This window comes from Pterocles gutturalis, unplaced genomic scaffold (assembly GCF_000699245.1).
Source record: "Pterocles gutturalis isolate BGI_N339 unplaced genomic scaffold, ASM69924v1 scaffold41052, whole genome shotgun sequence".
Taxonomy (NCBI): domain Eukaryota; kingdom Metazoa; phylum Chordata; class Aves; order Pterocliformes; family Pteroclidae; genus Pterocles; species Pterocles gutturalis.
The window spans coordinates 75620-91850 of record NW_010116924.1 but is presented as its reverse complement, the minus strand read 5'-3'; the positions used below and the strand labels follow the sequence as shown (position 1 = coordinate 91850).

At 38.7% G+C, this 16231-nt stretch overlaps 1 protein-coding gene across 1 annotated transcript in view; it reads right to left on the bottom strand.

Moving 5' to 3' along the window:
• Positions 1–1984: 1984 nt before the first annotated feature.
• Positions 1985–16231, bottom strand: part of ANKS1B (ankyrin repeat and sterile alpha motif domain containing 1B) — a 53563-nt gene continuing 39316 nt past the window's right edge. The window contains exons 7-9 of the mRNA XM_010075650.1: positions 12760–12897; positions 4644–4811; positions 1985–3450 (exon numbers count right to left, since the gene is read on the bottom strand). Of these exons, the coding sequence (XP_010073952.1) occupies positions 3340–3450; positions 4644–4811; positions 12760–12897 (417 nt within the window). The 3' untranslated portion in view covers positions 1985–3339. The remainder of the gene's footprint in view (positions 3451–4643; positions 4812–12759; positions 12898–16231) is intronic.

The following is a 16231-nucleotide window of genomic DNA, read 5'->3' as shown; positions in this document are numbered from 1 at the left end:
CTCCTCTGGCTTTTAACAGACACCAGGCCAGGTTGGAGGAGTCACTATGTCCAGTCTGAAATGCAACATCTGCTTTAGGATGGTCCCCACCTCCAGAATACTAAATTTCCCTGTTGTTTCCTCAGGAGTTTCTCCAGACTTTAAGCCTTTTCCCAGCAACAGCTTTTTTACCTTGCATATTAGAGACCTCACTATCCAAAAAATTCTCAAAATCTATTGTCACCCACACTTACCTCACTTGGATTCCAATTTCCTTATCTTCTCATGTCAAATGAAATCTACTTCCATATCATCTTTCTTCTTTTGCCTGTTCTCCACCCTCCCACTGTAAGGCAGTTGTTGCAATTACCTCCTGGTTATGCAACATCCATATGCTCTGATTTCTTCGCATACTTTCCTTGACTGCCTCTGCTTCCCTCTTACCTTGAAAAGAGGTCAAGAGTAACAATGGTTTTTACTTTCTGATCTTTTGGAAGTGTCTGGCTTTTTCCCTACCTTTACTTTTAAGACTGACCATTGTCCCCTTATTGCCTGTACACTTCCAGCATAGCAGGAACTTTAATAGAAAGTCACCCTGACCAAAAAGGACTAAAGGTCAAGTGGTAACTCCTCTGGGTTGATGGAGGTTTGTAGAAGTCTCTTTGGATCTGAAGAAAGGAATGCAGAACCACTGTCCCATGCCAGAGGACACTCCACGGACTTCTCTCCAACTGGCTTACACTAGTATCGGTTAGTGAGGGAAATGTTTTCCTCAAAAATCCCAAGTTTCTGCAAATACAGAAGTGCCTTATGCCTGTTAACCCTTCTTTCTCCTTCCAGTTTCAATTTATGTCTTCTGTGGGGGCTCCAGTCGTCCACTGACCCACCTGCATCCTGAAACTTTGCATGGTCATTCCCTGCCCCACCACTCCCATCTGTCTCAACTTTAATCAGTCTTGCTAGCCATCCTCCATCTCTTTTGCCCCAATTATCTCTCCCAAACAAGTTCAGCAGCTTAGTGTGCCACCTTACCTGCTTGACATCTCTTTGATGAACCTAGATCAAATTCTTCCTGCAAGTTGCCAGTTCTTCCTGTTGTTTCACTCCTTTCTGTTACATCTGCCTAGAGTTGTGCCGCAGCTCCTGTCTCATCCTTTCATTTTAGGGGTCACTCAGCTACATAAGAGGTGCCCCAGTTTTATAGCCTGGAAATCTGGCCACTTTGTACTTTTGGTGCCTGAAGTGAACGTGTTTTAGCGTACCTCCCTGTGCAAGTCTTTATAGGGTGCGATTAAATTTGAGCAGTCAGCAGTTCAGTGGTGCACCGAAGAAGCAGTTAATTAAGGACTTTAAGTATGAAGTATTTACCATCTGTAAACAAAATCTGTATTCTAAACCAAAACTGTCTCCTCAGCAATGCCTGGGTTTGTGCGGGACAAGATCCAAAGCCCAATGAAATCAGAGAAAGGGGAGGGGAAGAGCTTTCTCTGATTTCAGTATCCTTTGAATCAGGCCCTTCATGTCTTTTAGCAATGATAAAATGATGCACAAAGCAGTGGGACTGTACAACTTAATTTTATTTTGTGTGCTTTTATAGGATATAAATAAATGACAAAATTACAAAATTTATAACTGGAAGCCCAAGCATATTTACATAAGTATTTGTCGCAGTGAGGCTACTATTTACTGTTCTCCTATACAATTTTCCTTTTGGTACCATATTTTTAGTGTTATTTTTTTACTGTCAGTTGACTACGTACATATCAACAGTGAATAGGCAAAATATGTACAAGGAACTATTTTGTTCAAGTAAATTGAATACTGTATTAAAAGTATGTCATCACTCAGCGCTATGATTAAGTTTAACTAAACCATATACAATTATCAGGTTTAAACCAAGTTCAATTATCCATTTTTTTTTGGACTTTACCAACTGATGATTCTAACTGAAAACCTCAGCTGGATATGAAATAATAATTAAAAAAACATAAAGACAACCACACGATTTATCAATATCTCTATAATGAACTTCAAAATGATTCACAATTTGACTGGATAGAACAATATACGTTAAAATGTCATTTTTCTCCTATAGTGATATTTGTACTGTTATAATTCCAGATCTACATAAATATACATCATGGTATTATACAAATACTCCACAGACATTAAAAAAAATTAAAACACATCAAAGAAAATGTAAGTAAATCTTATTTAATCAAATATTAAGCAAATGCTTAACTATTTTGTTCCATGAAAACGTTTTTATTACTTTGGAATTTTTTTCTTTTTCTTGCTATTTGTATTTAGAAAATGTTTTGCGTAGAATTTTATCAACACTCTTCCAAACAAGCTTTCTGTGACAGAAATCTTGATAGCAAAATCCATGGTTTTGAATTTTTTTAGAACCACTGAGATTATTTTTTAAAAATACTTGTAGAATTCATGGCTATAGCAATGTTGAACTGCATAAACTATTATGTAGCTGTAGTAGAATGACCATTCTGCTTTCATTCCAGACTGATCACACAGAACATCCAGTGCACTGATGCTACAACTCTTATAATTTTCATAATGCTGCAATAGCAGTGGTTTACTTAACTTTAAAATAAACAATATTTGTCATAATTAATCTGGCTTCCTTCCATAAATATTCATATGTTTTCCTATAGTACTTCTCTTTCATAAAAATATCTAATAAATGTTTTCTGTGCATTATTAATACCTTTTTCTAATAATTCATAAAACTCTGATCCTTTGTTACAATGCAAGAGGTTCCGATTTCTGTACAGGATCAAAGGACACCAATGATTACATATAAAACCAGTGCACACAGAAATCAGGGTGCCTAATTTCTTCTCACTGTAATGAGTTCTTTATTCAACACAGTAATTATTAATGAATTCAGTGGTTTCACAAATACTCTATTTATTAATTCTGATTCTATTTCAATTAAAAACTGCCAAGGCTTAAATAAAAAACCAATCAAGTATTCTACTCATAGGCAGCATTAGTGTTAGTTTAGAGACCTTTTTTTTTTTTTGAAGTAGAATTCTAAAATAAGAAATCAGAGAAAGCACTGTGGCAGAGTCACAAGGGAGAACTGTGTGAAAAATAAGTTTTCTCGCTCCTCTTGTGGACCGTAATTTTAAAAGTCTTCATATAGTGTCATTCTTCTGTCAGTGCTGCAGGAAGAAGAACATCACCAGAAATGACTGTCAGCCTTTTTTGTTAGTTACAAGGCCACTCATACAGTGCAGTCTTCCTCTCTGCTGGATTGAAACATTGCCATAAAGGAAAGGCTGTGCTGTGACTGCTTGGCGTGCAAGGCACAACAAGGAACAGGGGGACAGTTTTGTATCAGAAAATTGTAGTTTCATACTTGGTATTAATGCCTCTTTTGGCTTCTTGTCCAGGTTCAACAATCCATGGTAGATTTGCAAGAGTCTTTTGTTCAGATGGATCTATCTGCTTTAAGACAAATGCAAACATACAGACGTGTTACCATCTCTGCGTGCAGCATTTCTAGCAGAACTTTCTTCTTTAAACTAACAGAACACAGAACAAACCCTGTACCGACACAGTCCTACAGCAGCGAGTGCAGTGGTCTACACTCCCATGTACCCATGGTTGCTCTCTTTTTCCTGTTTACATCAGAGCTGTGTCTATCCCCAGGCTATGGGGCATCACAGGTTGTTAAAGCTATTTTTAAAGATAAACTTGATCCTGAGCAGTCCTTTGGTTACCGAGACAGATGATTGCATCAGGAAATGTTCTTTTTTTTTAATTTTATGGATGAAGATTCTGTGGCAACGGACAACAAAGTGTACAACCATACATTTTTTCCCCCTTCTTCTCATACAATAATTAAATATCACAGAGTATGGTTCTCACTTTATGGCCAGTGAATATAATACAGTGTGTGGTCATTTCCCCCTTTCCCTCCCAAGTCACCCTGTGCCTGTGTTCTCACTTGATTTAAAATAGTTTTCATAATTTTTTAAAAATGTCTACCATAAAACAATATTTCTCTGTCATCTGTGCAGTTCAGGAGGGCACTTTAAAGGCAATGAATATGTAGGCTCCAACGAGCTTGGATTCATAGGAGTTTGCGATTCCAAAGAAAATATTGAAAAGTCACATTGAATCCCAGTTTTGGCACAGGAGGGTCTGCCAAGGGTCCAAAAAAGAAAAAAAAGGTAAGAAAAGAAGTTGCTTGGTATAACAACATCGTTTTAAATTGATTTGGATTTGTAATTTGATTAGGATGCATATGCAGTGATTGTGTATCAAACAAGTTTGGTGCTGGTTTTATTTCTCAATTCAACATCAGGAAAGTCCATGGAACTGCAGAGTTTTAAAGGTATGCATTGGCTGTGATCCTCCATTAGAATCAGACTGAGTCAATTAAAGCTCTGCAATTACTATACAAGACATATGCACAACATTAGCCAAGCAAAACCTTAACCTGGAGGAATACGAAATGAGCAACTGTTTGAAGCGGTTGCCTGTGCTGCAATGACACAACCCCACTGGCTGATGAGCCGAGGTGGCACAATGGAGACATGGAGCACTTCTGACTCAACAGGTATATCTATTTATACAGCTTCTTAATTGTATTGCTGAATTTTGTTGTTTGCATGCACCCACTGCTTTCTACTTACCACTGACTTCCGAATACTAACACGTGGCTTGGGAATAGGCTTGGAGGGTTTATTTTCAAAGCTTTCTGGGAGGGTTGAAGAATGGCCCCCTTTTCGTGCTTGTAGTGCAAGCTGATAGGCCACCTCAAATGCTTGTCCTAGTGTCAGAATGATTTCGTAAGCTAAATTCTGGAAAAAAACAAAACCAGTTAACATTGGAGTGAAGTTGAATTATCGTCAGATACGTGAAAGTGGCGTAGTACTGTCTACAGAAGTGATTTTTAACGTAAATAATTAAAATCACACTGGTAGTACTTCCTAAGTCTCTGAAATATTTACATCTGTCATTTGATTTCTCATTGATTAAAACCAATCCAAGTGTAATTTATTGTATTGAAAGTAATTACTTCTAAAACCTTTGAAAACATTGTCTCACTAAACTTGAACACAGGGAGTGGGTGAGTATGTGTCATCTTCTTTCAGAACAAGTACATCAACCCCCCACAAATTCCCAGCTTACCCTGTATCCACTGCTCTCTAGATCCCACCCATCTTGCACTACTGCACCCATTTGACATTCCACCTTGCTCTTTTTCACACCTCCTCTGCTGACTGACCTGTCCTCCAGAGCTGGCAGCGTGATGTGCTGCTTCCCTGTCTGTGTGCCCCGGGATGCTCTGTGCTCTCACTGAACAGCACAGGAAGGGCGTGCAGCATTGGTGCAGACGTTTTCAAAAGGCAAAAGGACAAAAAAGCAAATGTCGAAAGTGCACACTGCTTCACAGATACAGTGCACCTATGTATGCATGCATGAACGTCAGTCCTCTGCTTTGGATGCGTGTTTCAAGTGCTGGGTCAACCTTGCTCATTGTGTTGTTTTCTGGAAGTAAAGGTATTTGAGCTTCAACTGGAACGTCAGAATACTCATGTAGTGTGAGGGTTAGTGTGTATGACCAAAGAAGTCAGGCTCTTAGGACTGAGGCCAGTTTGGTGGTATAGCTAGAAGACTTTAAAGATCTCTTTGCATATGTAGAAGAAAACCAGTTGAAAGGTCTATAATGCATGAATGAAGAACCAGGGGGATCAGTATAAATATTTTTTCAGTACAGTTTTACATCAACAAAAAAGCAGCTGTGAGGTTCAAATTGGACCTTAATCTAAACTGCAAGTGAATTTCTATGGTAATTTTTCTTCAGGTTTGTGGGTTTGTTTTGGTATATCTATTTCTAGGCTCCTACTAGAGCCTATTTCTAGGCTCCTAACTTTCCAATATTTCGACCCCTTGCAGAGCAAATGCAAGCCTGCAGGCTTGCCTCCTTATGTGCTAAAGTCTCCTTAGAATAATTCATAAATCTTCGATGTAATTGAGAAGTTACCTTCTCCTTCCTGAACCTCTGTAGCCTATAGTTGGAAGCAATCCTGCATTGCTTTGAAACTAGGAGATCCCTTAAAATTCCCACATTTCTGATATAATTTCAAATGAGATATCTCTTTAGCTAGTCAACTCTAACTCTTGAGTTTGCAATAAACCAGTAAGCAATGCAAGACACTTGGGAGTACACTATCTGCCCTTCAGCTGTTAAAACACAGTTAAAAGGATAAGCACTTTATTTCATGCTCTACACTGTAACTTCACTGTGGTCGTGAAGAAATTCCATACATTTATTATCACTAAAGTATACTGAGATAGTCTAGGCTAAATTCAGCACATTTAGCTCATTCTAAGAGCTTCTCATAAAGCTGCCAGCTCTGGTCTCTGTTAGGTCAGACAGAAAAATTATACTCCTCCACTGGGATATGCTCTCAGCTGTTATGACTGCAAGCCAGCCCAAGTTTGATAGCTTCCCAAATAAAAATGTCTGCCTGATTTGATAGCAGTAGTCTTCAAATTGTCTGCCCTTTAACTTAGGGAAACTGTCCAGGACCAAGAAACACTGAGGATGCAGTTTGCCAGTGTGGAGTAATAAATGAAAGACTAAAGAGACTATTATAAAGTACCCTGTCTTTTAGCAGAACACTGGCTATGGAATTAAGACCAATAAGGTATAATTGTTAAAAACTTACAGAATAATATTATTTGAAATTGAACACACCTATTAGTAGGACAAGAATATTATTTTAAAGACATCTTAATCTGCTCTCATGACAGTAAGATAGTATACTATATCATCAGGGGACTGTCTACAGTGGATATTATTATTGCTAAGGAATACATCAACAGGACAGGGTGTAGTAATGGCTTAGAGAAAAAGCAGACTGTAACACTAGGGGGACTGAGAATATGTACCGTCCAGTGGGGCATACAAACAGGTCAGAGACAGGCCTGAAAAGCTCTGAGATAAGAATGGAGACAAGCAGAGTTTGCCATGCAGACACATAAATCTGGTCTGGGTCCTGTCTCTGGTCAGAAGACACTACGATTTGTTTTCTTTCGTAGTCTATAAAATGAAAATATAAACCTGCCTGGAACCTGAAGGCCATGGGGAACATGTAACTGTTTCTGTGGTTAATAAATATTTGAATATAGCAATTAAAACAGAACATTCACTGTTCTGTTCATTATTCAAAATGTAAACTGAACCCTAACTTGTACATATATTTCATACATTGTGTACTACGGCAGAGCGTTGATGAAGAGAAGTCGGCAAATGGAGGCAAGGAGGGCTTTAAAACTGTACCTTGTAAAATTTTAAAAATGCATCTGCAAAACTGTATTTGGCAAAAACCAGAAGTAAATAAGTTTGGTTTGAGGAATTTCTCGCCTGTAGTCTTGGGAGAAGAATCTGAGAATTAGTTTGCATGGGCTATCCCAGAGAGGTAAGAGCATCCCCTGGGGATGGGGGCAGAAAACTAAACCACAAAAGCCACAGTGGAAATTCTTCTGATGGAGTGGGGAGACTATTGGAATGTTTTACATGGGGCACAAAAGGAAGGAAACAGGTCTGACTCCCTGAAAGAGACTTAACACAAAAGTTGCAGACCCCCTGGCCACTGTAGAAGACATTGACCCTGATAGCACCCCATCAAGCTCCATAGAAAGGAGGCAAAACTTTTAGGACCATGGTGCTTCTGAGGCTGCTACAATCCCATTGCTTGCTCGGCACAGCAGAGAAGGACAGTGAGTAAGCTAATGCCTTTAAGCAACAACTTCTGTGAGATGAAAGATTGAGGTCAATTGCCTTGTTTGCCATGTAATGTTACAATTCAATGCCCCAGTGCAAGTCTGAGTCAGGACTTAATTCAGCCAACCTATTACAATGGTTAATTGTTCTGTTACATTTTAATTGACTTTTTTTACCATGTAAGTTGCAGCAGGCACTGCTTCTTCACTGTGTTTTCATGCATCTATAAAGCTATGTTGAGGCTTCAGGAACATTTTAAGAAAGAGAGTAAGATTTCGGTCTTTTGAACTATAAAAACTTAAAAAGTCACTTGCAAAGGAGTTTTTTTTAAAAACTAACATTTTTGCCTTTTTGGGAAAGCACTTTGGAGATAATGGGGATTTTATGAGCTTTTGCTTGTTAAGTGAGGGTTTTTTTTTTTTTTTCTTTTTTTTTTTTCCTTCTTTAAGATCAATGTCAGATCTGGTCTTTTTTGAGGACTGAATTTACTAAAGAAGCTTTCTTTGGAATCTTGAAGAGGATTGGTGAGAGCTACCCATTGCATCGGATGTGTAGGAATGTCAGAGTTAGGACACCCTCTGTTCAAGGTACCAAACTTAAAATTGCAGTTGGCAAAATTGAGCAGAAGAGAGTATACAGAATCATTAAGTGAAAAATCTGAAAAATTTCCATCATTAATCCCCTGGGATGAAATGAGTTGTCTACTGCTTAGTTATACTAGAGTCTTCAGCGCCCAATGTTGAGGATTTCTACTATAAAAGCTTGACAAGAAGGGAAGGTTACTTACTAGTAACAGGAGTTATGAGAGATGCAGAGCTGACGTTACATATACATTTACACTGTTAAGTGTGCATATGCTTTATGCCTCCAGACTACAAATCTACTTTGTGGGGATCTGGAAAGGGCATTTGTCTGCGCTTTCCAATGTGTCAGCCCTTGTGCATTCAAGGGAAAAAAGAAAGCTCAGCTCGCCAAGGATGGTGTGAGGAGACCAACATGGCTGGCATTTTGCTTTGTAACAGCTGTGGACACCTGGCCTCCATGAAGCGTTCATGATCAGTCACTCCGGTTACTTAAATTCTTGATCCATCTCAGCTGTAAATTGGTGGACAAGAAGCTGGACATGAGCCAGCAGTGTGCGCCTGCAGCCCAGAAGGCCAACTACGTCCTGGGCTGCATTAAAAAAGGGGTGGCCAGCAGGGAGATGGAGGTGATCGTGCCCCTCTACTCAGCTCTTGTGAGGCCCCATCTGGAGTACTGTGTCCAGGCCTGGGGCCCCCAGCACAGGAAGGACGTGGAGCTCTTGGAGCGGGTGCAGAGGAGGGCCACTAAGATGACCAGAGGGCTGGAGCACCTCTCCTATGAGGAAAGGTTGAGGGAACTGGGCTTGTTTAGCTTGGAGAAGAGAAGGCTCTGGGGAGATCTCATTGCGGCCTTCCAGTGCTTGAAGGGAGCCTATAAACAGGAGGGGGAGCGACTGTTTACAGGGGTTGATAGTGACAGGACAAGGGGGAATGGTTTTAAACTGAGAAGGGAGATTTAGGTTAGACATTAGGCAGAAATTCTTCACGCAGAGGGTGTTGAGGCACTGGAACAGGTTGCCCAGAGAAGCTGTGGTTGCCCCATCCCTGGAGGCATTCAGGGCCAGGCTGGATGGGGCCCTGGGCAGCCTGCTCTGGTGGTTGGCAACCCTGCCCACAGAAGAGGGGTTGGAACTAGATGAGCTTTAAGGTCCTTTTCAACCCAGGCCATTCTATAATTCTATGATTCTCATTCTGGATTTAAAGCAATCATGGAAGGCAAACACTTCTGAATCCTTCCCTCTCTTCTGATGCAGCATAGCAAGATATATGTAACGGGAGGGTGGAAACAGGCCTTCAAAGCAGGTCTTTCAGGCTGCTGCAAAAGCCATTGATGTAGATGAGAGATTAATTTGCTCATAAACTGAAAGCTCCTTGTACCCCAATGTGCTCCATCTGAAGAAACTGGCCAGGAGCAACTGAACTGGTTTGACGTCTTCCACCCAATTTTCCTCAGAGAGGGGACTTGTCTGGGCATGCTATCTTTAGGTATTGCAAAGGAAATAATTTTTCCATTCTGGAGACATGGGGATGCCACACTGATCGTACCTGGATGATCATATGAACAGAGAAAAAAATTTTAAAGTCCCCTAATCCCCTGGAAGAAGTGAATGGGAAGAACTTTGAGACCTGAATACATGCTTTTTCTTCTCTGTTAAGTATGTATACTAGCAGTTTCCAGTTCTTATCCACCTTAAGTCTATGCAATAAAGGTCAAAAGAATATGATGTTATGCAGAGCACCAGTCTAATCCTTGGCATGAGGAAGAGCAATAATTGTTCCAGTTCCTGAGGAAGTGAAGGTCTTAAGAGAGTGATTTTTTTTTCCTACCCTTGCATATATTGTATTACCATAATATATATGATTTAAGATGCATCTTTTTTACACCTTATTGTGTATTTCTACCATTTTAAGACTTATTTTTCTTAACATGCTTGGACTTCTGTCCATTGACAAATGAGCAGGACTGTTTCTGTTAGCAAACTTGAAGATCAGGCTAACATAACTGTTAAGACTTTAAAAAGAAAATTCAATTTCCTGTATGCTTGTGTTCTGAATATCTAGCTATTTTTTACAGAGCTTGTACTTGCATAAGAAATGCTAGATCCTGAGAAATAAAACAACACAAAAAGAGAATATTTGAGTAGGTAACACCTCACTGAGGATGATGTTGCAGGGGAAAACTATGATAAGACAGTTAGACATTAAAGTTTCTGTATTGCTTAAAATAGCCATTTAAAGTGCTTGGGGTATTAAATGCTCCCCCAAAGGTATGGGAAGTGAGCAAAATGTTGTAATTATTCCTGGATCACTATTCTTTCCTTGTCAAGCAAGGAGAAAATGAATTTAATCTGCTATACCTGGATCTATGTTTGTGCTTGATTATTAAACCTATAAATGAAGCTGCAGTACTTTGAAACCATTAAGTAGTTAAATGGATCAGGAGAAATAATAACCTCCTTCAATCAGTCTAATTTCAGTTGATTCACTTATCACTAAAATCTATATAATGTAACATCTTGTTGACCATGGTTATCTATTTTTAACACAATCCTGAAGTTTTTTCTACTCCCTGTGGACACTAAAATGTCAGCAGAGAAGTTAAACAAGAAAAGCACTGAACCAAAACACTAAAATTTCTTCTCACCTACTTTCCTGTACATCTTGTTTAAACTCCTTTACATGCTATGGCTCTGCAATGTTGGCTATTTCCCCAGTCACAAATTAAATTATTCAGTTCAGACATCTCTATTTTTTTTGACTTATTTATATTCATGTAAGCATGTTTCAAGAACACATACACATTATACTATATTAAAATATCTTTTCTTGAATGATTTTAAAGTTTTAATAGCATCTTAAATTTCTCTTGTGCTTAACTCAAAGGGCAAGTACTCCTGAAAGTTTTGAACAAGAAGCCCTCTTAGTCCTAAAAACTAGAGCCACTACTTATTTCATCAAATTTAGCTTAAAACACTATGACTGATTAATTAATATGTGTTCATGATTTCTTGAAACACGAGTAGTCTGTGCATCACTATCCAAGAAGCATAAATATAAGAACAACTTAGTTATTTTCCACCAAAATAACAGGAGCTATAAGGACTGTTGCTGAAATAACATTTTTGAGATTTTTAGGCAAGAAGGTTGGAACAAGAGAGTAAGAATTAAAACATTAGTTGGCTGTTTTGAAAAACAAATTAAATCTTTTTTTAAAAGGAAAAGGTGCTGCTAAAATAAAATCTCCCCAAATTCCATTTCTGCATTATTTGTTAAGCTAAAACTACCACTGAGAGGCCAGAGGGGAGAGCAGAGCAGAACAGAGGGGCCATCTAATAAGAATGATCATCTGTTGATGGTTATAGGGGTAACCTTTTACACAAGAGCACAGAAAGGACAATGCTCTGCTCAGATCTCCGTTATCACAGATGTTTCATATCTTTCGGATTCAGTGTGGTAGCCAAATATTCCCAGAACCTCTTGAGATATGTAATTAGCTATCTGTGTGGTCTCTTCTTTGTCAGACCTGTAAGTGTTTTGGTTCTCTGCTTAAAGTAAATACAAAAATTTTCATACATTTTCTACACATCTGCAGAGGGAGCTTCAGTTTTCCAGTTTATTCAATATAATGTCTAAAAGGCTAAACAATATTCAGAGAGATGTTTGAGTTAGTGGGACTGATCCAGCTTAACACTGAAACACTAAAATTCATGGCACAGTGGGGCTAAGAAATCCGAAGAAATCACTTACTGTGGTAACATCTGGCCTTTGGTCCAAACAGCGTCCCACATCTGCATCATGCATGTGGGATGGGTCCAAGATCAAAGTGCCCCCACAAGAAAGTGTCTGACCCTCTCAACCATTGTTGGCTGGCATGGGATGGACCCATGAGGGTAAAAGCTAGAAGGCTGGCTGTCACCTACCCCATCCTTCCCTGACTACACAGGCAGTACGACGTCGTCAAAAATGTAGGATGCCCTGCAAACTTAGTTTAATCTAGCTCCTGAACCTACTTCTTAGCAGGATTGAGCATTGTATAGAAGGCACATTGATCCAGTTCTGACTTGTTTATTTGGTGTGTACTGAGATTTCAGAACAGGTGGCCAAACCTGCTTGTTACAAACATCTTGGAAGGCTATAGCTTAGGTTAGAAGACTTACATGTCAGGACTTGTCTGAAAAGCTGCTTGCTAAATTTACAGTCAACAGCTGAGATTATGGAGGTGAGTTGCTTCAGATGGGAAATGAGATAGTATCAAAGAAAATCTTTGCTCTTCTCCAGAAATATTATTTTACTATCCCATAGTAGATTAGTCTTTTCATGTGGTAAATGGATGATACCTTCCATTAATCACCCTATACCCTGAAAATGCCTTAATAAAGAACTATTACTATTACAAAGAACTATTAAATGAAGTATCTTCCATAAACTGACCACATCAAACGCAGTGAACACATGGCAGTAGTGGTGACTAGTCTTCAAGTCTTTCGTGATGTACGCAAACGTAGAAAGGTCTTCAGGGTCTTGTGCAGCACAGGAAATGTTACGGATTTCATGTTCAGCAATAATGTTCTGTTTAAAAAAAATATTTTCAATCAATTTAGGAATTACATGTAAAAGAGCCATAAAAGTGGTTTTAGATTTGCATTTATGTTCATCTGTTGTGCTGAAGTATTTCAGAAGTTTCTTAATAAGAAGAGATTTAATACCCCTCATGCATGATCTTACAAAGGACATAGGAATTTTGACACTCTCCAATGATATCTAAAATTGCCTTTAATCTGGTAGGAAACAACTACATTCTAGAGTCTTCCCTTGAAGAGGGACAAACAAAGTTTGACTTTGGTTTTGTACAGTTTATTCAGTATCCTATGACACAGAGACATCTTTCCCAGCATACAGCTGTAAATACAGTTTCAAAGCACTATATGAGCATCTTATGATGCTGCTGGTTTTCTGTCTCATGATCATTACATGACACTGTTTCAGTCTACTGATAAGACAAGATCTGGTAAACCAAACAGGCTCAATATCCAGGTTTTCGCATGTGGTGTCTGATAAATTTCAGCTATGCTTTTTCAAGAGAAAAAGAAAGACACCAAACATCACTTATAACTGAAACCCTGAGCTTCAAAAGGTTTCTGCTTAGTAAAAAGGTAACTACAGAAGGATCTAGCAACTTTTCTCCACTTACTGACAACCGCATCCTGTAAGAGAGATGTAGAAAAATTAAAACATTCATGCACCGAGCAACACTACTTGCAACAGCCAATGTAAGCTATAGCATACTATTGAGATAGAGGTGGGGCATGTCTGCCCAATGAAATAAAAAAAAAAAGCTGTCTTAAAGCTTTGGAGAAAATTATGAATATTCATCACATAAATTACATAAATTGCTGATATGTAACTACTGTGTTCAGGCCAAAGGAACCATGAAGCCAGAGAAGAAGATACTGCAGAGTGGCTTATGATTAGGCCTTGCTTCAGCAACACATGCATTTCAAATGATTTATTTAAACAGAAAAATGATTCATTGAATACGAATTTACCTAGTGGTTAGTTTACATGCTTTTCTGAATTGTGGCCCTGCTGTCTGTAACTCTGGCTTTTCCACAAAAATACCCAAAGACCACAAGCCTGCTGCAACTTGACATTGCTACTGAACCACAGAACACATGACATCTGTCATGTCCCAGTCCCTCGCAGAGCCCCTGTGTGCTGCTGCCTCAGTGGCATCTGTCCAAGTTAAAACAATCTCTGAGTATCTCTGGTTTCCTCTCACCCCTCTCTTTTCCTTCCCACCTCCTTCTCCCCACCCTCCACCCCTCTTTTTTTTTTTTTTTTTTTTTTTTTTTTTTTTTGTTAAAGAACAGGAGATATACGCAACTAAGTCACTTAAGATGCTTTGCCATATCTTCTCTCATTTGCTAAGTGGCAACTTTCCCCCTTGCATGTAGGTGTCAAGTTTTCAAAAAGACACATTAATATATCTAATTGAAGAAATCATGGCTTAGGAAAAATGTTAATAAAAAGCATTCTAAATTTCAAATTATGGAAAAACCAAGCTAAGGAAACTGTTACTGAAGAAATGAAATAATCCTCTTAATCTTAAATTGTTGCAACATACTTGATTATTTCTACTTAATACATTATTCGTAAAAATTACAAAAGCAGTACTTATGTTTCAATATATGCCAATTTATAATGACACATATAATCTCTGCTTAACAATCACTGGCTTTTTATGTTACTTTAAGCATTTTATTTTCTTTGTTCTCAAATTGATAACTTTTACCCTCAATGAAGATTTTGATGAGTATTACAATTATACCAAAACCAGGGATTTAGATATCCACAGATATAGCTGTAATATATTGTTATTGATATTGTATTGGCAACTTTGTAGTTTAAAAAGCAGAAAGAATTGAAGCTTGGAAGGTCTTCAAATCATGTGAAATATTTCTGCAAAATCATGAACCACAAAGTAATCACCTGAAATTAGGCAGTGCGTGTGGAAAGAACTCTGGTATGCTGAAACTTTTCATAGGTGACCTGGGGGTGACACAGGGCTTTGCACTTCAGTCAGAACTCATGGAGATTATGTTAATGTTTTAACTTTAAACCAAGTGAAAAGTTTGGAAACATATCCATATCAAGTTTGTTTTGAATAAAATGAGGTATACCTAAACTAAATCTTCTGGATGAAAATTAGTAGTTAAAGTGAGCTTTTCTGTAGCTTCTACAGGACATCCTCTGTGATCTCCTTTCAAAATTAAACATGTTTTCAGTGCATGTGTTTACTGTTTCCTGGGGTCATTACTCGATTAGACCCACTGTCTTATTCTGTCAAAATTACAAGGCTATGAACCAGCTTGCTGTTCTGGGTACACTCCTCAGGCATTGACTGACACTGTGCAGGCATCATTCTAAAAATTGTCACTCAGTTTGGCAAGAGAAACCTCCAGCTCTTCTCAAAAAGCAGGGAAGCTGAAAGTTGGGTCTGGTTCTGCTAAGGAAATATCTTGGAGAGATCAGGTTTTTGCTAAGCTCCCTTCCTTTTGCTTGCCTACCTCATGTCAGCCAAGCGCCCTCCTGGCAGAAATCATCCAGAAATTAGGGTTAGCTGTGACCCACAAAAATTCTGCAAGTCTGCATTTTCCTAAGCAGCAATTTCTTTCTGGCCTTATTTGCAAAGAAATGGTGTAATGTCAAAGTGGTGTCATGCCAAGCTTCGAGGTGCCACTGAAATAGCTGTAGTAGAATGAGGTCAGGGCCCCATTGTCACCTGAAGCTTTGCTTGCTACGACTCAGAATACAAATTCTTAGCTTGGTAGCATAAAGGAAAAGGATGAACAGCCATGAGAGCTGAGTTTTCAAGCACATAACTGCTAGCTATTGTTGTAATTAAAAAGTATGCATTTATTGCTAAGTGGTGCCCAGCGCTGTCAACTAGAAGCTCATATGGAAGCAGTACAAGTCTGAATATGATCTCACCTTAGTGCTAATCTGTTTTGGGTCTTGAAGGAATTGGGTACAGCACACTGTGGACAAGGATGATAACAACGCTCCTGGGAGAGCTGCAGGCTATTACCTGGTTTTTACAGAAGGGAAAGGCAGTGCAGATTTTGAACTTGAGAGAAGCAATCTACCACTTGAGAAAAAACACAAGACTCTGGCATTATTTACCTCCATCAAATACATCTATTGCACTACTGGGTGTAAGATTTCAGTGGGACCGGTCTCGAGCCACCTAATGCAATTTGCCAAACTTCTTTCAAGTTTCTTCTTACGTAAGATTATATGCACTGTGCAGAGAGATACTGGAAGTTCCTTTTCTTCTCCTGATTTTTTTTTAAAACCTAAAGACATTGCAGTTACATCCTTTACACTACAGAGGAGATTTAAA